At 46.5% G+C, this 15,477-nt stretch overlaps 2 protein-coding genes across 7 annotated transcripts; one reads left to right on the top strand and one right to left on the bottom strand.

Moving 5' to 3' along the window:
• Positions 1-2,056: 2,056 nt before the first annotated feature.
• On the bottom strand, positions 2,057-6,630 carry mblac1 (metallo-beta-lactamase domain containing 1). 6 transcript variants are annotated; one of them, XR_015107608.1, is made up of 4 exons: positions 6,483-6,608; positions 4,392-5,012; positions 3,133-3,460; positions 2,057-2,401 (listed from the first exon to the last, which is right to left on the bottom strand). XR_015107608.1 is itself a non-coding variant. In XM_086166212.1 (3 exons), the coding sequence occupies exons 2-3, from the start codon at positions 4,785-4,787 to the stop codon at positions 3,221-3,223; spliced, it is 636 nt and encodes a 211-aa protein (XP_086022338.1). In that variant the 5' UTR covers positions 4,788-5,012; positions 6,567-6,630; the 3' UTR covers positions 3,019-3,220. The 6 variants fall into 6 exon arrangements, 5 of the variants coding, with proteins under 5 accessions (XP_086022338.1, XP_086022335.1, XP_086022340.1 ...); XM_086166212.1 differs by lacking the exon at positions 2,057-2,401 and having other exon boundaries at positions 3,019-3,460; positions 6,567-6,630; XM_086166209.1 differs by lacking the exon at positions 2,057-2,401 and having other exon boundaries at positions 3,019-3,460.
• Positions 6,631-6,646: 16 nt separating this feature from the next.
• On the top strand, positions 6,647-10,751 carry mpdu1b (mannose-P-dolichol utilization defect 1b). The gene is made up of 7 exons (XM_086166208.1): positions 6,647-6,806; positions 7,477-7,542; positions 8,986-9,118; positions 9,191-9,276; positions 9,438-9,556; positions 9,761-9,871; positions 10,354-10,751. Exons 1-7 carry the CDS (start codon positions 6,680-6,682, stop codon positions 10,486-10,488), a joined length of 777 nt encoding a protein of 258 aa, XP_086022334.1. The 5' UTR covers positions 6,647-6,679; the 3' UTR covers positions 10,489-10,751.
• Positions 10,752-15,477: the final 4,726 nt, after the last annotated feature.

Raw genomic sequence — 15,477 nt, 5'->3', positions numbered from 1 at the left:
CTAGTAACTCATTTATTACCAAATTGTGTCATTTCCTGCCAGTGCCTGGTACGAATACATCGCCGAATAGCACCCCCCGCCCCAACTACACCCCCGCCTCCATCGCTCTCGGCTGATTGTGAAACAGCATGTATTGACAAGAATCAGCATGCTGTTGTTCAACACCTCTGAGACCACAGAAGATAGGCTTTGCAGAAACAAGTAACAAGGGCTTGAGCCGCTGCAGCAGATGGAAAGATCTCATCATTGCTGACAAATCTGGCCCTTAGCTTACCACATCGCAACTTCCCCAACAAGATAATCTTTTTTCCGAACTGAGCTTGTGCTTCTCAGTTAAAGTTTTGAGGGCAGGGCCAGTGTCTGCAGACGCCACAGATAGCAGAGGGCTTTTTGCTTGAGAGGACAGTAAACACCTAATGAAGAGGCTGCTCAACGTATTGCTAACGACATATTTTCTGCAAATGAGGCCTCCTTAGGCAGATTCTAAGGAGGCCTCATTTGCAGAAAATATGTCGTAAGCCTGGCAGATTCTCTGTGTAGTGGTTGAGCAAATGCCGTCATGTGACCTTCCGGACGCCCCCTGATTGGTTCTTCACGTTTTCTGCCCGGGACTCAACCAGTAGTGGTTGCCTTTGGGCTGCACGTTGAGGCATCCAGGTTCCTTCCTTGGGTGTTCTCCAGAAAACAAGTCAATGGCGGATGTGAATCAACGATTCATTAGAATGTTTCATGCAAAGTTCATGGTGCTTTCTAAATTAAGGCAAACTGAGCCGCTTTTACCCAATGTTCACATCTCCTCCCAACTTCACCAACGTTACTTCACCTCAACAAAGAGAGTCAGCTCTCAGCCTGCATGTGAAGTTCAGGCCAGTCAAGGAAAATATTGTGAAATGTGATGTCACACAAGGAGAGAGAGGCGGCGAGCAAGCTACCACTTAGCGGCGCTTGAACTTTGGATTTCACAAGCAAGAAAAAAGAAATACTCATTAATTTATTAACTACAGTTATATTTCATATAAAGTGGCAGGGGGCTGGAGCCAACAAATAGCCTTCACACATTCCGTCAACGAATCATAACCTGGAATGTTGTCACTGCTGGATGATGAGAAAAATAATTTGACTACCAAAATAAGCTAGTAGTTTATTAGCAGATGGTGGCCTGTTAGCCTGTTCACCCTTGCTCAATGTCTCCAGGTTGAGATATTTGTTTAAAAAGTGCTGAAAAATAAAAGGCATGCATGACTGAATGCCTCGCTTGAAAATCAGGGGAGTAGATACAGGTATTCCAAAAGGGTTTTTGGACCCTGATGGAGATGCAGGGGGACGTGGGAGTTGCAGTAAATCGACACAACCTCATCTGCTTGGACTATTTTTATGCACTACCACGGTCCACATCCTTCATAGACAGAGGGTATTCTTATGTTACAACAGGTAGTCACCAACTTGTGCCTCAAGGCTCAGCAGCAGGTCCTCAGGATTTTCCTCCGTTGCTTTACGCCAGGCTAGAAGCTAAAATAAACAACACAGAGTTAACGCTGATGTCATTCAAAGGACGACAAAGTGCAGACACTGACGGAACTGAATTGGTTTGTGGAGTGTTGTAGGAACAACCCAATCATCTGTTATCAGTCAGTTGCCATTGACTGTTACAATCATGATCTCAGAAACTCAAGAGCACGATGTGATTGCCCTGGTCATAAACTGGCGACACTTTTGGATATTAGACTTTTGACTCATCTGGTTAAAAATAACCGCTGTTTAATCTAGTCAGGGTTACCCTGTTCCAGATAAGCGTTAAGATCCACCTGGACGACTGAGGACACTGAGGTCTTATCATGTTAGCTGCCGCCCTAGCTCTCCTTGAGATCTTGGATTGCGCCATGGTTCGCAATTGCTCCAAGGTCCAAATGGAAAATTAAAAAGGGGACATGCCTGTTTTTTTTCCCATAATGTCATCATTGCTGTCTTTGGGAGGCTCTACACCCAGAAACTACAAGTCTTAAAACAAAGTGATTCAAAAATCCTGGAAATTTCACCCTTTTATTGAATATTTACATTTATCTTTCTGACAGTTAAGTTTTCAAAACTTGTCAAAAACCAATTCAATAAGAAGATACAGGGATAGATTTAGTCCAGGGGTTGAATCCTTGGACACCTTCAGCATGAACAGAAAGGACTCTTTAGCACCTGCAAGTGGCAGCAAAAAAAACTCCACAGATCACTGAAGCTCCAGATACTGGGATGGACTGAGGTTCCAGGTTCTGATCTAGTGGTGGACCAGGTTCACTCTGCGTGGAGTCTCCATGTTCTCCTACCTGGGTTCTCTCCAGGTTCTCCCTCTTCCTCCCACAGTCCAAAACCATGATTGACAGCTGACCCATCCAGATTAAGCCCAGCCCACCTGAAATCCATCATGTAGATAATTAACCAACTAAAAAACTAGTTTGAAGACTAAGAAACTAGTTGTGGATTTCCACAGGAGATAAATCCCCTGTGAGCATCCAGGGAATGGTAATTGAGATGGTGACATCTTAAAAACACCTGAGTGTTCAGGTGTTGATCTGAACTATAAATTGGACAACTGAGCTGACCTCCAAGCAGAATGTACCTGCTGGGGAAGGGTGCAGAAAGAACTGAACACCTTCTACAAAACCATGGTGGCATCAGCCATCTCTAGAGTGGTCTGCTGGACCAGTGGTGGACAATGAGAGCCAACCAGGACACAATCACAACATCGGGCGGCTCCTTTAGAGACACTGAAACATCTACAGATGACCACTAGAGGGCAACCTCCTCTGCGACCATCCTTCCATCCTCCTTACTTTAAACAGACTTTAAACAGAAACTCCTGAGTTCAAAGGTCTAAGAAGGGCCACGCAATGTCATCATGAAAACCATGCATGGCCGTCAGCTTACTTAAACAGTAGCCTGTCAGTACTTCTGCTCCTTGGGTTCCACCGTACCTCCAGCAGATAAAAAAGGAGAAGCAACACGTACACACGCCCACAACAGTTTGTATTTGTTTTAATATATTTATTCCTCTACATTTCTGTCTCTTCCTGTTGTTGCGGCAGTTCCTGTTTATCTTAGATCATGTCATACATTCATGCGTTTTCTGAGGTGTTTCCTCACCGATTCCAGGTGAAACATGTCTCCTGCAGCCCCCGGACCCATCGCCATGGCAACCTTTCGGCCAGGTTCACGACAAGTGAAAATGTTCTCAGTTCCTTAGGACCCTGAAGGGGGCACCGTGGCCAGGGATGATGATGTCAGCAATGTCGAGTGCCCGGCGGCGGCTGGCCTCCTGCGTCGCCACGTTCAGGCTCAGCCCTCGCCAGCTGTTGTGGTCTGAGCAGCACTCAAAGAGGTCCCCCGCCACCAGCACCGTGCCCGCAGATGTCCCCTGCACCTCGACGCTCACGTCCTGGCCCGTGTGGCCAGGAGTGGGGAGGACACACACCTGGTAGCCGTGACAACGTCCAGGCAAAGGCGTAAGTGGAGGACAGAGGAGCGTGAAGCACAGCCTGTTCTTTTATACAATAAAACCACTGACGATGGAGGAGCATGCCGGAGAAATGGTTAGTAATCCTGTCTCAGAGCAAAGTTACCGGTTCAATTGCTATATGACATGTGAATGAGAGGATGACTGGTTGCATGTTTCTATTTGATGTTGGACTGGTTAAATGTCTATATGTGGCCCTGTGATTGGTCCAGGGTGAAATCTCCGCACCCAATGACAGCTGGGACACTGACTGTAGGATAGGACGTATAAAGAATGAATTAATAGTCTTGGTTGAGATAATTTGGAAGATTAATGGGATATCCCAAAAATAAAAATGGTGTTTTCCATCACCATCTTTCATTGTTGTCCATTAAATATCATTTATGTCATCATCAAAAATTGTCCCTTCACCTCTCAGGCTTTGCCAGAGAATGTTTTGGACAAATCGACACCTTTTTAAAATCAACTTTAGATAATAAATATTCTGGGTTTGGATTTAGAAACGGGGTGAAAAGGAACAAGAATAAAAGAACAACTAAATCGTTTTTAAATGGGGAATAAAATTGTGAGACGATCCTTTAAAATAGATTTTGTGATTGCGTCCATGATTCAAGACTGGGGTCCTTTCTCTTTTAAAATCATTTTATAATATTTGCATTTCCCATTTCCACTTGGCTTCAATAAAATTTCACATTCCTTTTTAAAGAATCAAATATTTTATGTTAAAGACTCATCGACTAGCTCGTTTGCAGCTTTAAAACGATCCAACTACGAACACAACGTCCGTAAGAAACCGGAAGTTAAACAAGAGACACTACCGGAAGTGAGTTGCATTTAAATCGTCCCGGAATGATGACAGGTCGACACTGTTCCGGGCCGCATCACTTACGTGCTCGTCCAGGGGGTACGGGTGTCCCTCCGCCAACCGGTTAGGGCGGTACGTGTCGCCCACGCTGACGTCGTTCCCCACGATCATCAGAGCGGAGGGAAACAACCCCAGGTTCCCAACGTGGTCCGAGTGTCCGTGGGTCCCCACCACCACGTCCACGTCCTCGGGAGCGAGACCCCTCTGCCGGAGCGCTTCCGTCAAAAAGTCCCGGTCCCACGGCCCTCCCGTGTCCACCAGCACCGCCCGGGGCCCGGTGAGCAGGGTGATGGTCCCGTCGGCACGGAAGGCGCCGTCAGGCTGCGGGAGGCAGTAACCCACGCGGAGAACGGACACGGAGTACGGCCGCCCGGGGAAGTCCAGCCGCGTGTCCGGCTGGCGGAGCGGTTCGGCCGCCATGGCGTGGATTCACCCTCACGCGTGTTTGCAGGGCAAACTCGGGCTCGGGATGACACCGTGAAACATCACGTTAAAAGTATAGTTGAAATCCCCACGCAGCCGGAATCCACGCGTGGACGCGCACTCACTTCTTCTCCAGTCGGTGGTGCGAAGCAGCGCCATCTGCTGGTTCGGGGAGAAGTGCAGTTGCTATAGTCAGAATAGATCTCACACTTTATCAGGAGTCTGTACAACAAAAAAAGAGATAAACAATGTGTCAATGTTACTTTAGGCCTGGGCCAAGTTCTTCATTCACAAAAACAATGCAAAAGTTTTCCCCCAATTATACCTTCTTTATAAACGATTTTAAATAATATAAAAAAATCCTTAAAACTTATGGAGAAATCCCCCCCAAAAAACCATTCAGTTTGATCTCTGAGATTCCTTGTGAACCACCAAGTTAAATACATGTTATATTCCCCTTGCAGGTTATTTTTTTGTTTGTTTGCTTTTTTTTGTTTGTTTATTTTTTCTATCTATTTATTTAATTACTTTCTTTTACTTTCTTTTTCATCTAGCATTAAACATTTCTCACAAACCTTTAACAATGTTAACATCTGATTACATACAGAATGAATGTCCATATGTCCTTTGCTTCCTAATCCCCGGTTGTTTCATTGATTCTCCCTTGCCCTGTTTATTTGTGCATATGTATATTTGTTTATGATATTTGTGTTCATTAAAAAACAAGAAGTCTCTGTTTCATCAGCAGTGGCACAACCTCCTAACACCTCCTGCTTTTACTCATCTATTGCATTTACATAATATAATTATTTACAATAATGATATAATCATATTTAGAACCCTGCATTTCACCCAGCCACAGTGCAGGATAAGCAGTAAAGAGAATGAATTAATGAAAATATGTACAAGTGTTTCTAACCTTAATCCAGTTCATTCTCATATAGTACTGAATGTAATCTGTGTAAAACCATAATAAATTTGATTAATTGTGCATGCTGTGAAAGACGGCCTTTGCACCCCAAAATGCCCTATTTTTTTTCTTTCCCCTACACTTCCATTGTCTCTATTATTTCACATTATTTCACAGTAAAATTAACTGTCACAACATGAACGGGTGACTGGAAGTTGTATTCTTGACTTGGCTTGCTAGCTCCTTATACCGGCTATGCTAGCTTAGCACAGTGAATGAAACTAGCACAATGCTTCCACTCCGTCCAGGCATTATCTCCTTCGTGGATTATTTCATACTCAGTGGGCTTAGCACACCACAATGTCACGCGTGTTTCTGGACCCTCTGGTTCCACAGTGGATTCAGAAGAAACACTTCAGCTCTCTGGAGCGGCTATTAGCGTTAGCATGACCGTTAGTTTCGCTTAACTTGTGTCGCCTTATTTCTGACAGATAAGAAAGGAAACGGTGAACTGACTGGTTTCCATCTGTGTTTTAGGACACTAAAAATTTAAATAAATGTGTCATACGTGATTCGCCAGCTGTCTGGAAGCTATTAGCAACTATGAGAAAACTGAATACAAACATCCCAGTGCCATGAATGCGTTGTTCTGTTAGCCTTCATGGCTTCCCTCTCTCAACTTCAAAAATAAGCCTGTTAGTCACTAGCATAAACTGCCTGCTATTTGCATGTCTTATGTTTCCTTCGTCCTTCTTATAGCTGGAATGAATCTCAATATTCACCAGGCTTTCGGGGATGCATTATATCTCCATCTAGAGCATTTGTTAATCTCAATTATATACAAGAATAATCATTAAATCTACAACTTCGGGTTGTAGCGGTCCCTCGACGTGGAACCATGGAACGGCCGGCCCACCGGAAGCATCCGGCGGGGAGCTTGGCGTGTGTGACACCGCTGACGTCACGCCTCTCTTCCACCATGGCGGACAGCGCTGTACCGGTGAAGGGCTCCTCCGTCATGGACCCCGTCAAAGGCCTGCTACTGGCTTACTTCATGCCGGAGTCCTGCTACGACGAGTTCTTCCTCAATTTCAACCTCCTGGACGGTGAGTGGCCTCCAACCGCCGGGCTGTTCGTTCCCCGTTGTCCCGCGGAGCGATTGCCAGCTCGGCGTCGTGAGTGACAGCTCCTTCCGCCGCTCGGAGAAGTCCTCCTCCTACTTTCCTTCGAGCACCACCTGGCTCCATCTAAACGTCTCCTCATCCACAACTCTTGTCCTCCATCCTTAACTCATTTCTGGTCTTTCTGTAGACCTCCGATCTCAACATCCTTCATACATTAATTTCCCTCGGGATTAATAAAGTATATACTCTACTACTACTACTGCTGCTACTACCACCACCACCCCTCTGATCATGTTCAAACCATCTCAGTCCGACTCTATCTCCAGGACATCTAACATGTGCTGTCCCTCCGATTGACTAATTTCTGATCCTCTCCATCCTCCTCACTCCAGACGAGGAACCTCCTCATCCTCATCCCTGCAGCCTTCAACTCTGCCTCCTGTCTTCTCGTCACTGTCTCCAAACCAGACACCATGAATCTTCTCCACCTCTTTCTTTCATTCATGCGTATGGTCTTTCCTCCATATGTTTCAACCTGTTTGTTTCTCCACCTCTGCTCCCTGCTCTTGCTACATCTGCAACTGCAAACGTCATCATAATCCGTGGAGGTCCCATGGCTAACATGTCTTTATTTGTGTCCCTTCGGTTCCAGTGCCATGTCTGAAGATTGTACTGAGCAAAGGCCTGGGCATCGGCATCATCCTGGGATCAGTGATGGGTAAAGCCTCTCCTGTCGCCATTTAGTTTTTGAACATATTATATTATCTTATATTTATTAAAAGTGTAAAATGCATATGTTCAGCTAATGCAGTGCTTCTCAATTATTTTATGTTACGCCCCCCCCCCCAAAAAAAAGAAAAAACATTTCACTCTCTCACAACTATAAAAAGTATCATTTGTCTATAAAATTGTTATATGTACAGCTCTGCGTAAAATTGTATCCTTAATAACATTAAAGGAAAGAAAAAAAGAAATGTAGGTCAACTTGGGACAAAGAAAAACTTTAGTAACATTGTTTTCTAGTTTTTAACAGAAAAGATTTAAGTTGCATCAGTTTGCCAGAAAATGTAAAAAATCCTTATTTTAACTATTAATATTTTTTGACCGACTGAACCATTTGATACGGAAAAATTAAATTAAATAGAATCAATAAATAATAAATTCAAATTGATCAGCAACATTAACTCAGGAGCACAGTATAGTAAACACTTTAACCTACAAAACAAAAATGAATTAAAGAATTGGTGCTGATTTTTTTTCTAAAAATGAGGACGTCAAAATAAATGGCAACATTGAGCACGTTTTGTAGCACAGCTTTTCGAAGCGGTGCTTGAATCATGATACTGCAACTCTCAGGTCACAGTAAACACAGCAGTCTTTCCTTGTCTCCCTCCGTAGTCACAGTGATTGCCAAGGGCCAGATACTCTGTCATATTCCCTCGTCTATGTTCCGGGGGACTGTTGTTTGTCTATTATCTCCGTTTCTCACTGCCTTTCTTATCATCTCTGTTAAATATTTTTCCATCTAGTCTCTTGAGGGCTTTTTCACTGCACTTCAAATCTCCTGCTCTGTGCTATGTGTGCACATGCTAGGTGCAAAAAAACCCCGGCAACCCCCTAATATTTGAGAAGCGATGAGCTAATGACTGTGGGTTAGATGGGGACGGGTGATTGGCTGTTGGTATTTTACACTAATGCAACTCTAGTGGTAGAGGAACAGAGGAAAATGATCGGGTGAGCAGGTCAGGTGTGTTTACGAAGCTTAACTGGCCCGGTTGGAGACCCTGAGGGCGTGCACGTACACACACACACACACACGCCTCGGGGGGGTGGTTGTGTGTAAGAACCTCAATGTGCAGCTTGTCTGTTTAAACAGTTTTGGTAAATTACTCTTGTAAATCGACCACTGCTCTTTAACCCACTGAGTGTTTTCAAATATCAATCGACTGATCACTCGATAATCGATCAAGCGCTGGAACCCCCCCCCCTTCTGAATTCCTGTTTAACTTCCTTGTTTTGTTCCACCAGCTGCTGGCTCGGCTGCAGTCCGTCAGCGCTCTCTAGTGTCCGCTTTTGGTTTAGCACGTACCTCCCCAGCATGTAAAGGGTTTAAACTCCAAGGTGTTCCAGCAGAAGCTCATGTCCACCTTGAACTCGACAGTGAAGCTGCCGCAGATCCTGAAGCTGATGGCGGCGAGGAGCGCCGAGGGGCTGAGCTTCCACTCCGTGCTCCTGGAGCTGCTGGCCATCACTGGCACCATGGCCTACAGCATTGCCAACCAGTTCCCCTTCAGGTGGGCTCTCACACCTTCTGCTTCAGTCTGCTCTGAGCTCTGGGACTAACACCACCTTTCAAACGTTGCCAGTGCCTGGGGTGAGGCGCTCTTCCTCACACTCCAGACCGTCGCCATCGGCTTCCTCATCCAGCACTACGGAGGAAAAACCATCAGAGGTCAGGAGCCGCTCCACATTAGGGTTAGATGGTTGGGCTGAATTCTTCTGGATCTCCGGGGGACAGGAGTCATTTCTGCATGACAACATCCTCCTCTTCCTTCATCAATGCCTGCCGGGTTTGTCTCAAGCTCTTAATCAAAGGGGTCCTCGTGTCTCCAGGTGTCCTGTTCCTGGTGGTCTACTTCAGCCTGCTGGCCCTGCTGCTGTCACCTCTGACACCAGTTGCCGTGGTTACCACCCTGCAGGCCTCCAACATGCCCGCAGTGATCATAAGCAGGGTAGGCGGACAGCCGCGCCAATGGACATTAGAGTTCCTAAACACTTCTATGTACTGCAGACAGTTCCACCGGTAGATTGCAGCAATTCAGGCGATCATGTTTGTAAGGTCAAGTAGTCATATCAGAAAGATGGACGAGATGACATGTTGCTTCACACGTATAGTTCCGTGTCCTTACCTGTGTTTTGGTGTGTGTGTGTGCCAGTTAATACAGGCAGCCACCAACTACCGCAACGGCCACACGGGCCAGCTGTCAGCTATCTCTGTCTTCCTGCTGTTCGCTGGATCCCTGGCTCGGATCTTCACCTCTCTGCAGGTAACTATCCAGAGCATGGAACAGCACCATATTCAAAATCACTATATGAAAAGCCATTGTGTAGAAAATCACAGTGTTTAAAATCACGGTACAGACAATCACTGTGTAAAAGCTCTCTCTAGAAAATCACTACATATATTTTTATATATATATATACATACATACGTAGATCAGGAATCACAGCTCGTTGTGTGGTTGACTGTTCCACTGGGGCTCCTGCCTGGGTTCTCTCCGTGTCCACTGAAGACTCCAAACTGTCTGCAGGTGTGAATGAGAGGGTGATTGTGTAGATGACTGACAGCTGGGTTGTCCAGTTTAAGCCCCGCCTCCATCCTGTGGGCAGGACAAGGAGAGCAGATAATGAATGAATAGAGGTTAATGCAATCATCTCTCGTCATCCCACCTCTGCCTAGGTGATGTTCTGGCTTCTCCTCAGCCAGGTGAGAACTTGAGATGACAGATATCCTCTCCTCCCCCCACAGGAGACAGGTGACCACCTGATGGCCCTCACCTACGTCATCTCCTCCACCTGCAATGGCCTCATCGTCCTGCAGGTCCTCTACTACTGGAACAGCTCCTCCTCGGCCAAGAAGAAGAGGAAGAAGAAGAAGGAGTAGATGGAGGTGGAGGTGGAGGTGGAGGTGTCTCCACAGCACTATGGGACTGTTAAATCTGCTGGACCAAGCTGTAGAAGAGAGACTGAGAAGGTGTCAGCCGTCAGGGGGTGGAGGACTGGGGGTCCTCGTAGCCCCGCCCCTGTGCAATAACCCTATCATTACATTCCTCTGGAGATGATCTCCCCTCCTGGTGTCTGGAGGTCCTCTGACTTTCTCAATGGTGTAAGTTTCATCTGTCTCCACATAAAGCTACATCTTCCGGAGCTCCCAAGAATCGTCTGCTTTTTTTCACAGGCTGAGACACAAACACACACACACACATACACACACACCTTCCAGATGCGAAGGTGACATCCGAAGGTCAGGTTGTCCGTGGTTCCACATCCAACCTAAACTTGAGTGTACCTCACAGCACACCACGCCTGCCGGCCACATATCCATGAAGCTGGAAGGACTACTTAAATTACACAGAGTGGGTACTTTTCCTGCGTTCTGTCAGCAGCCAATCAGATGCTAATGAGCCTCCGGACAGTAGGTGGCGCCAGATGAGAGCAGATGCAGGCGGTGGTGAAACCCAAAGTTTGAGAACCTCTGGGTCAGACCAGGACGCCATCTTCCAACACACCTGCTGGTTCCTGAATCCAGCCAAGGGCAGCCTGAAAGGTCCTGGAGAGTCATGGAGGTCAGATGGTTTCCTCACAAGGAACTTCTGGTCTTCAGGAGGAGGAGAACATGATTTATATCTCATGATTGTCAGACACAACACATCTAAATATAAATACTAAACATACATGTATATACACACAAACTGTGACGTGTGTATGTGTGTGTGTGTGTCCACCTGGTCCATCTGTGGTGAACCGTGGTGATGTTCCCCCAGAACCTTTTCCTGTCAAGGTGGTCTTCACCAAGCACTCCTTCAACCAATCCCAGCTCAAGCTGGGCAGAGAGGCGGGGCTTAACCTGGGCAGGTCAGCTGTCAGTCATCCTAATCCACACTATCGACATATTAGAGTGTTTATTGAACCTGCTGACCATGGACTGAAGATGGAGAACACTGAGAACACACAGACCCCTTTTAGAGTTAATGCTAAGCTAGCAGCTAATCCAGCCTGTAAAGGTTGTATTACCATCTCAGTGGCATCCAGCTGCTTCACAAACACACAGCAGAGGCGTGGGTTTGCAGTGTGTTTCCATCAAAAGTATGGAAACATCTCACCACCAAACACTCAGGACACAGGCTGAGATCTTTGACGAAGACAGGAAGCGTCTCCGTCTTATTCATACGTTCATCCTCACGTCACTCTGTCATGGAGGTCTGCACCTGCAGCACCTCCACCTCCAACTCTGCTGTGTCTCCACCAGCCTGGGGGGGTTGGAGGCCTCCTGCAGGTATACAGGAGCTCCTCATGAAGAAGACAAAAAAGGGAAACAGCTTGTAATGACGTGTGTGTGTGTGAGTGTTTGTGTGGGCGGAGCGGCAGCCGGCCTCCTATCTGATTTTGGAGCAGAGATGGTGGAGATTGAGATGTTTGTGAAGAGTCACCAGCCAGTTTTCTCCCTGGGAGGTCCTCCTGGTTCCTGTCGCAGGAGAAGCTCAGGGTTCCACATCCGCGGCTCTTGTCCACCTCAACAGCCCTGCTGAGCTGGACATGAACGTGAGATTCAGGAGGTTTTGGCCCTGAGAACCATCTCCTCAAAGATCCTCCGCGCCTGTGAAAGGAAAAGAAAGTGAGAACCTCACGTCTGGGTTCTGTCCATGTTCTCCGCCCTGGGTTCTGACCGCTGACCTCGTGATTGACAGGTGACCTATCCAGGTTAAGCTCCGCCTCTTCCCCCAAAGCAAGATGGGATTGGCTCCTCATGTCGACACATCTTACTGTTCACCATTCATGGAGAATGTGTGGAGAACCTTCAGGTAGAATCCTCTTGCTGCACTGGGCTGGACTCCACCCGCCCACATCCTCACCTTCTACTCACCTCACACACACACACACACACACACACACCTCCTTCCTCACCTCATTAGAGTTATCTGGCGGTCTTTCACGCCTCAGCGAACATGTCCATCCGTCGGGCGTATCTGCTGACAGCCTCGCCACCGCCATGGTGGTCCGGCTCTCACACACCCACACACAAACGCAATCCGTTGACGGACAGGTGTAGCATCCAATCACTGCTCCAGCCCCATTTCGGGACTAGCTGCTGCTAGCTTAGGGGATGGAACAGCGAGACACGGATCTTTCAGCACATTTTTAACAGTGAAGGTCCATGTTCACATGCACTCACACACACAAACACACACACACACTCAAAGATAGCATGCACCACCCCAATCCCTGGATATGTAGCAAAGTTCAGCGTCTGAGTTGAATGTAGCACTGATGCGCTACTATAGCATTAGCTTCAACCAGAGCCGTCTAAAAATCCTCAGATGATCAGTAGGTGGTCAGATCTCCACCTGCGTGTGGTTTCCGCTAGCCATCGCATCCGCCCCCCTTCCCAGATGTTGGCTGGCCCATTAGCTGTCACGCAGCCGTCAAGCATTCATATATAATGTCACTTTGAAAAGTCAAGGTCACGTTCTCCCGCGGTCTCTTACGACCGGAGTGGACTGGGTTCCACCACAGTGGGATCTCGGAAGTCTCAGAAAACCTCAAGTTTCGGTTGGAAAAGGGACGCCTTCTTCACCCCCCCCCCGCTCCGGAGCTCCACATGCAAAACAGCGACTTTCCCCGCCAGCAAGGCGACGGTTTGTTGCGCACCCATTTCCTGCCGCCTCTAATGACGCCGTTCGCAGACAAAACAAGCGTCTTATCGCGGCCTCCCCATCACCCCCCCCCCCCCATGGTCGGGGGGGAGTTGAGGGTTTGGGGCAGGAGCTGGGGTGGCATGTTCGCGTGTCTGTTTTGCGCGCAGTGCTGCACGCCACCCTGGCTGCTCACCTGCGCACCGTGACGTCTCCTGCAAAAATGCTGTTGGTCAGATTGGGGTTGACGCCCGATCAAGCACCTGCATGCCTGGCGGGAGGTCATGTGACCATGCGGAACTGGGAACGCCTGGTTTCCAAGGGCGGGGGAGTTCCCGAACATGAGGCCCGACTAACCTGTACATCATGTTTGGATATTAAACATTCATTCATTCATATACGGAGCAGTTTTTGGAACCTAATTTCATTCACATCAATATATGATTTATTTATCTATTTAAACATGTTTTCTCGTTCAGGTGGAATAATAAGTGGAATAATCATATTTTACACTTCCAAGAACAAAAAGATGGTCAGGATCACAAAGTAGTGCGATGAACACATTCATTCTCATATACTGGATTTTAAAATATCATTCGTTTCAATAATAGCAATACAGAAATGAAAAAGTTGATAAGAATATCAATAATGATTGCAGTAATAATAATGATAGAAATTTTTATAGTAATAATATTCAAAACATTCATAATTAGAATTATGATATTAATAGTAAAAATATGATAATCATACTGTAGTAATATTGAAACAATAAGAAAATAATAATAATTAAAAATTGCACAGTTTCAAGCCATTTTTTAAAGATGCAAGGTTGGTCTTTCTTTTCAATTAAGAAAAAATATGAAAAATAATAATTAATAATGATAAGGAAATTTTTAAGGCCAAAAACACACGTGAAATGTGAAATGTTTTCTAATTTTTTATATGAAAAATATGGCATAATGACGTATAAGGCCAATTTGAAACAGATGCACGCAGTAGCCGACATAGTTCTACTAGTTCTACATAGTTCTACAGCAGGGGGATAATTATTTTATTTAAAAAGAAGTCTTTGTTTGTTGACGGTGTTTAAGCCTGGATTACCACCGACTTTTCCCGAAACTTCACAAACTGAATCTCAGAAACACAGATGTTTCCTCTTGGATCCCTGATGTTGTTGTTGTTGTTGTTTGTCTTGAGTTCCATCTCCACACCCTTGTTAACCTTTTTCACGTGCGTTGAAGTGAAACTCACCCTCCAACTCTTCACGTTACTTGTGAATTATATCTGAGTTCTAGGGGTTCCGGCGAGGAGTCGGGAGCCCAGGAAGCCTGGAGTAACTTTGTGTAACATCGCTGCTCAAGTACCTCAGAAGTACTTCAGAAGTATTGCGTGTTTGTAATACTCCCATCAGAGAGGTACAAAAACTGGAGACTGTATTTTTTCGAGTATTTGGGGTGAGGAAGAAGAGGAGGAGGAGGAAGAGGAGGTTCTGACCAGATTGTGTGTCAGCAAAGTAAATGCCAGCTCGCACTTAGAGCTCGCCACCTGGTTCACGCACACACACAAGGACGGACACACGCACACACACACACACACACACACACACACACACACACACACACTGAGCCCTGCTCTTTGTAGGAACTTTTAAGTCAGTCTCAGCAGATCCATGGCAACCACTTGTTGAAGCCTCACTGCTCGTTGCCAGGCGATGGGATGTACTGGACCAGAAAATCCCTCCATTGACACTCCCTCCGCCCTCCACCTCCTCCCTTCTCTATCCGCCCCCTCCTTCTCGGACTCCCGCCCCCACCCACCCAGCCGTGGACAGCAGCCAAAAACAATCCGCATATACGCTCCAACTTCCGCTCCTTGAAGGCGGTGAACCTCCATCTCCATCCTCCTGCCGGCTCTGGCCCGCAGGACGCTCCGATGGAAGGAGGCCGCAAACGGCCACTACCGATAGATCACTTGAGCAGCTCGGTAATATGGAATAATAAAAGGAAATAAAATAAATTACGACCAGTCCAGGTTGTCCCGGCTGTCACCCCATGACAGCTGGGATAGGCTCTAGCATCCCCCGCGACCCTGAGTGGAGGATAAGCAGCAGAAGATGGCTGGATGGAAAATAAAATAAAATAAAATAAAATAAAATAACATAAAATAAATTTGATTAAAGACGTCTGTCACATCAGAATCACACACAAGTTGCTCTTTTAGAGACCTCAAATCAATTATTA

Source organism: Fistularia commersonii, chromosome 19, assembly GCF_037954325.1.
Source record: "Fistularia commersonii isolate RoL2024-O1a breed Wild chromosome 19, RoL_Fcom_v1.0, whole genome shotgun sequence".
NCBI classification, from domain to species: domain Eukaryota; kingdom Metazoa; phylum Chordata; class Actinopteri; order Syngnathiformes; family Fistulariidae; genus Fistularia; species Fistularia commersonii.
This window is presented reverse-complemented; position numbering and strand designations above follow the sequence as displayed.

Bases quoted from the DNA above. Each gene is read 5' to 3' on its own strand.
- mblac1 (XM_086166212.1), bottom strand. From the start codon at position 4,787: ATGGCGGCCGAACCGCTCCGCCAGCCGGACACGCGGCTGGACTTCCCC. The intron at 3,461-4,391 runs GTAAGTGATGCG...CACGGCTACCAG, and splicing joins CGTACCCCCTGGACGAGCAC to GTGTGTGTCCTCCCCACTCC.
- mpdu1b (XM_086166208.1), top strand. From the start codon at position 6,680: ATGGCGGACAGCGCTGTACCGGTGAAGGGCTCCTCCGTCATGGACCCC. The intron at 7,543-8,985 runs GTAAAGCCTCTC...TGAACTCGACAG, and splicing joins CATCCTGGGATCAGTGATGG to TGAAGCTGCCGCAGATCCTG. The intron at 9,277-9,437 runs GTCAGGAGCCGC...TCGTGTCTCCAG, and splicing joins CGGAGGAAAAACCATCAGAG to GTGTCCTGTTCCTGGTGGTC.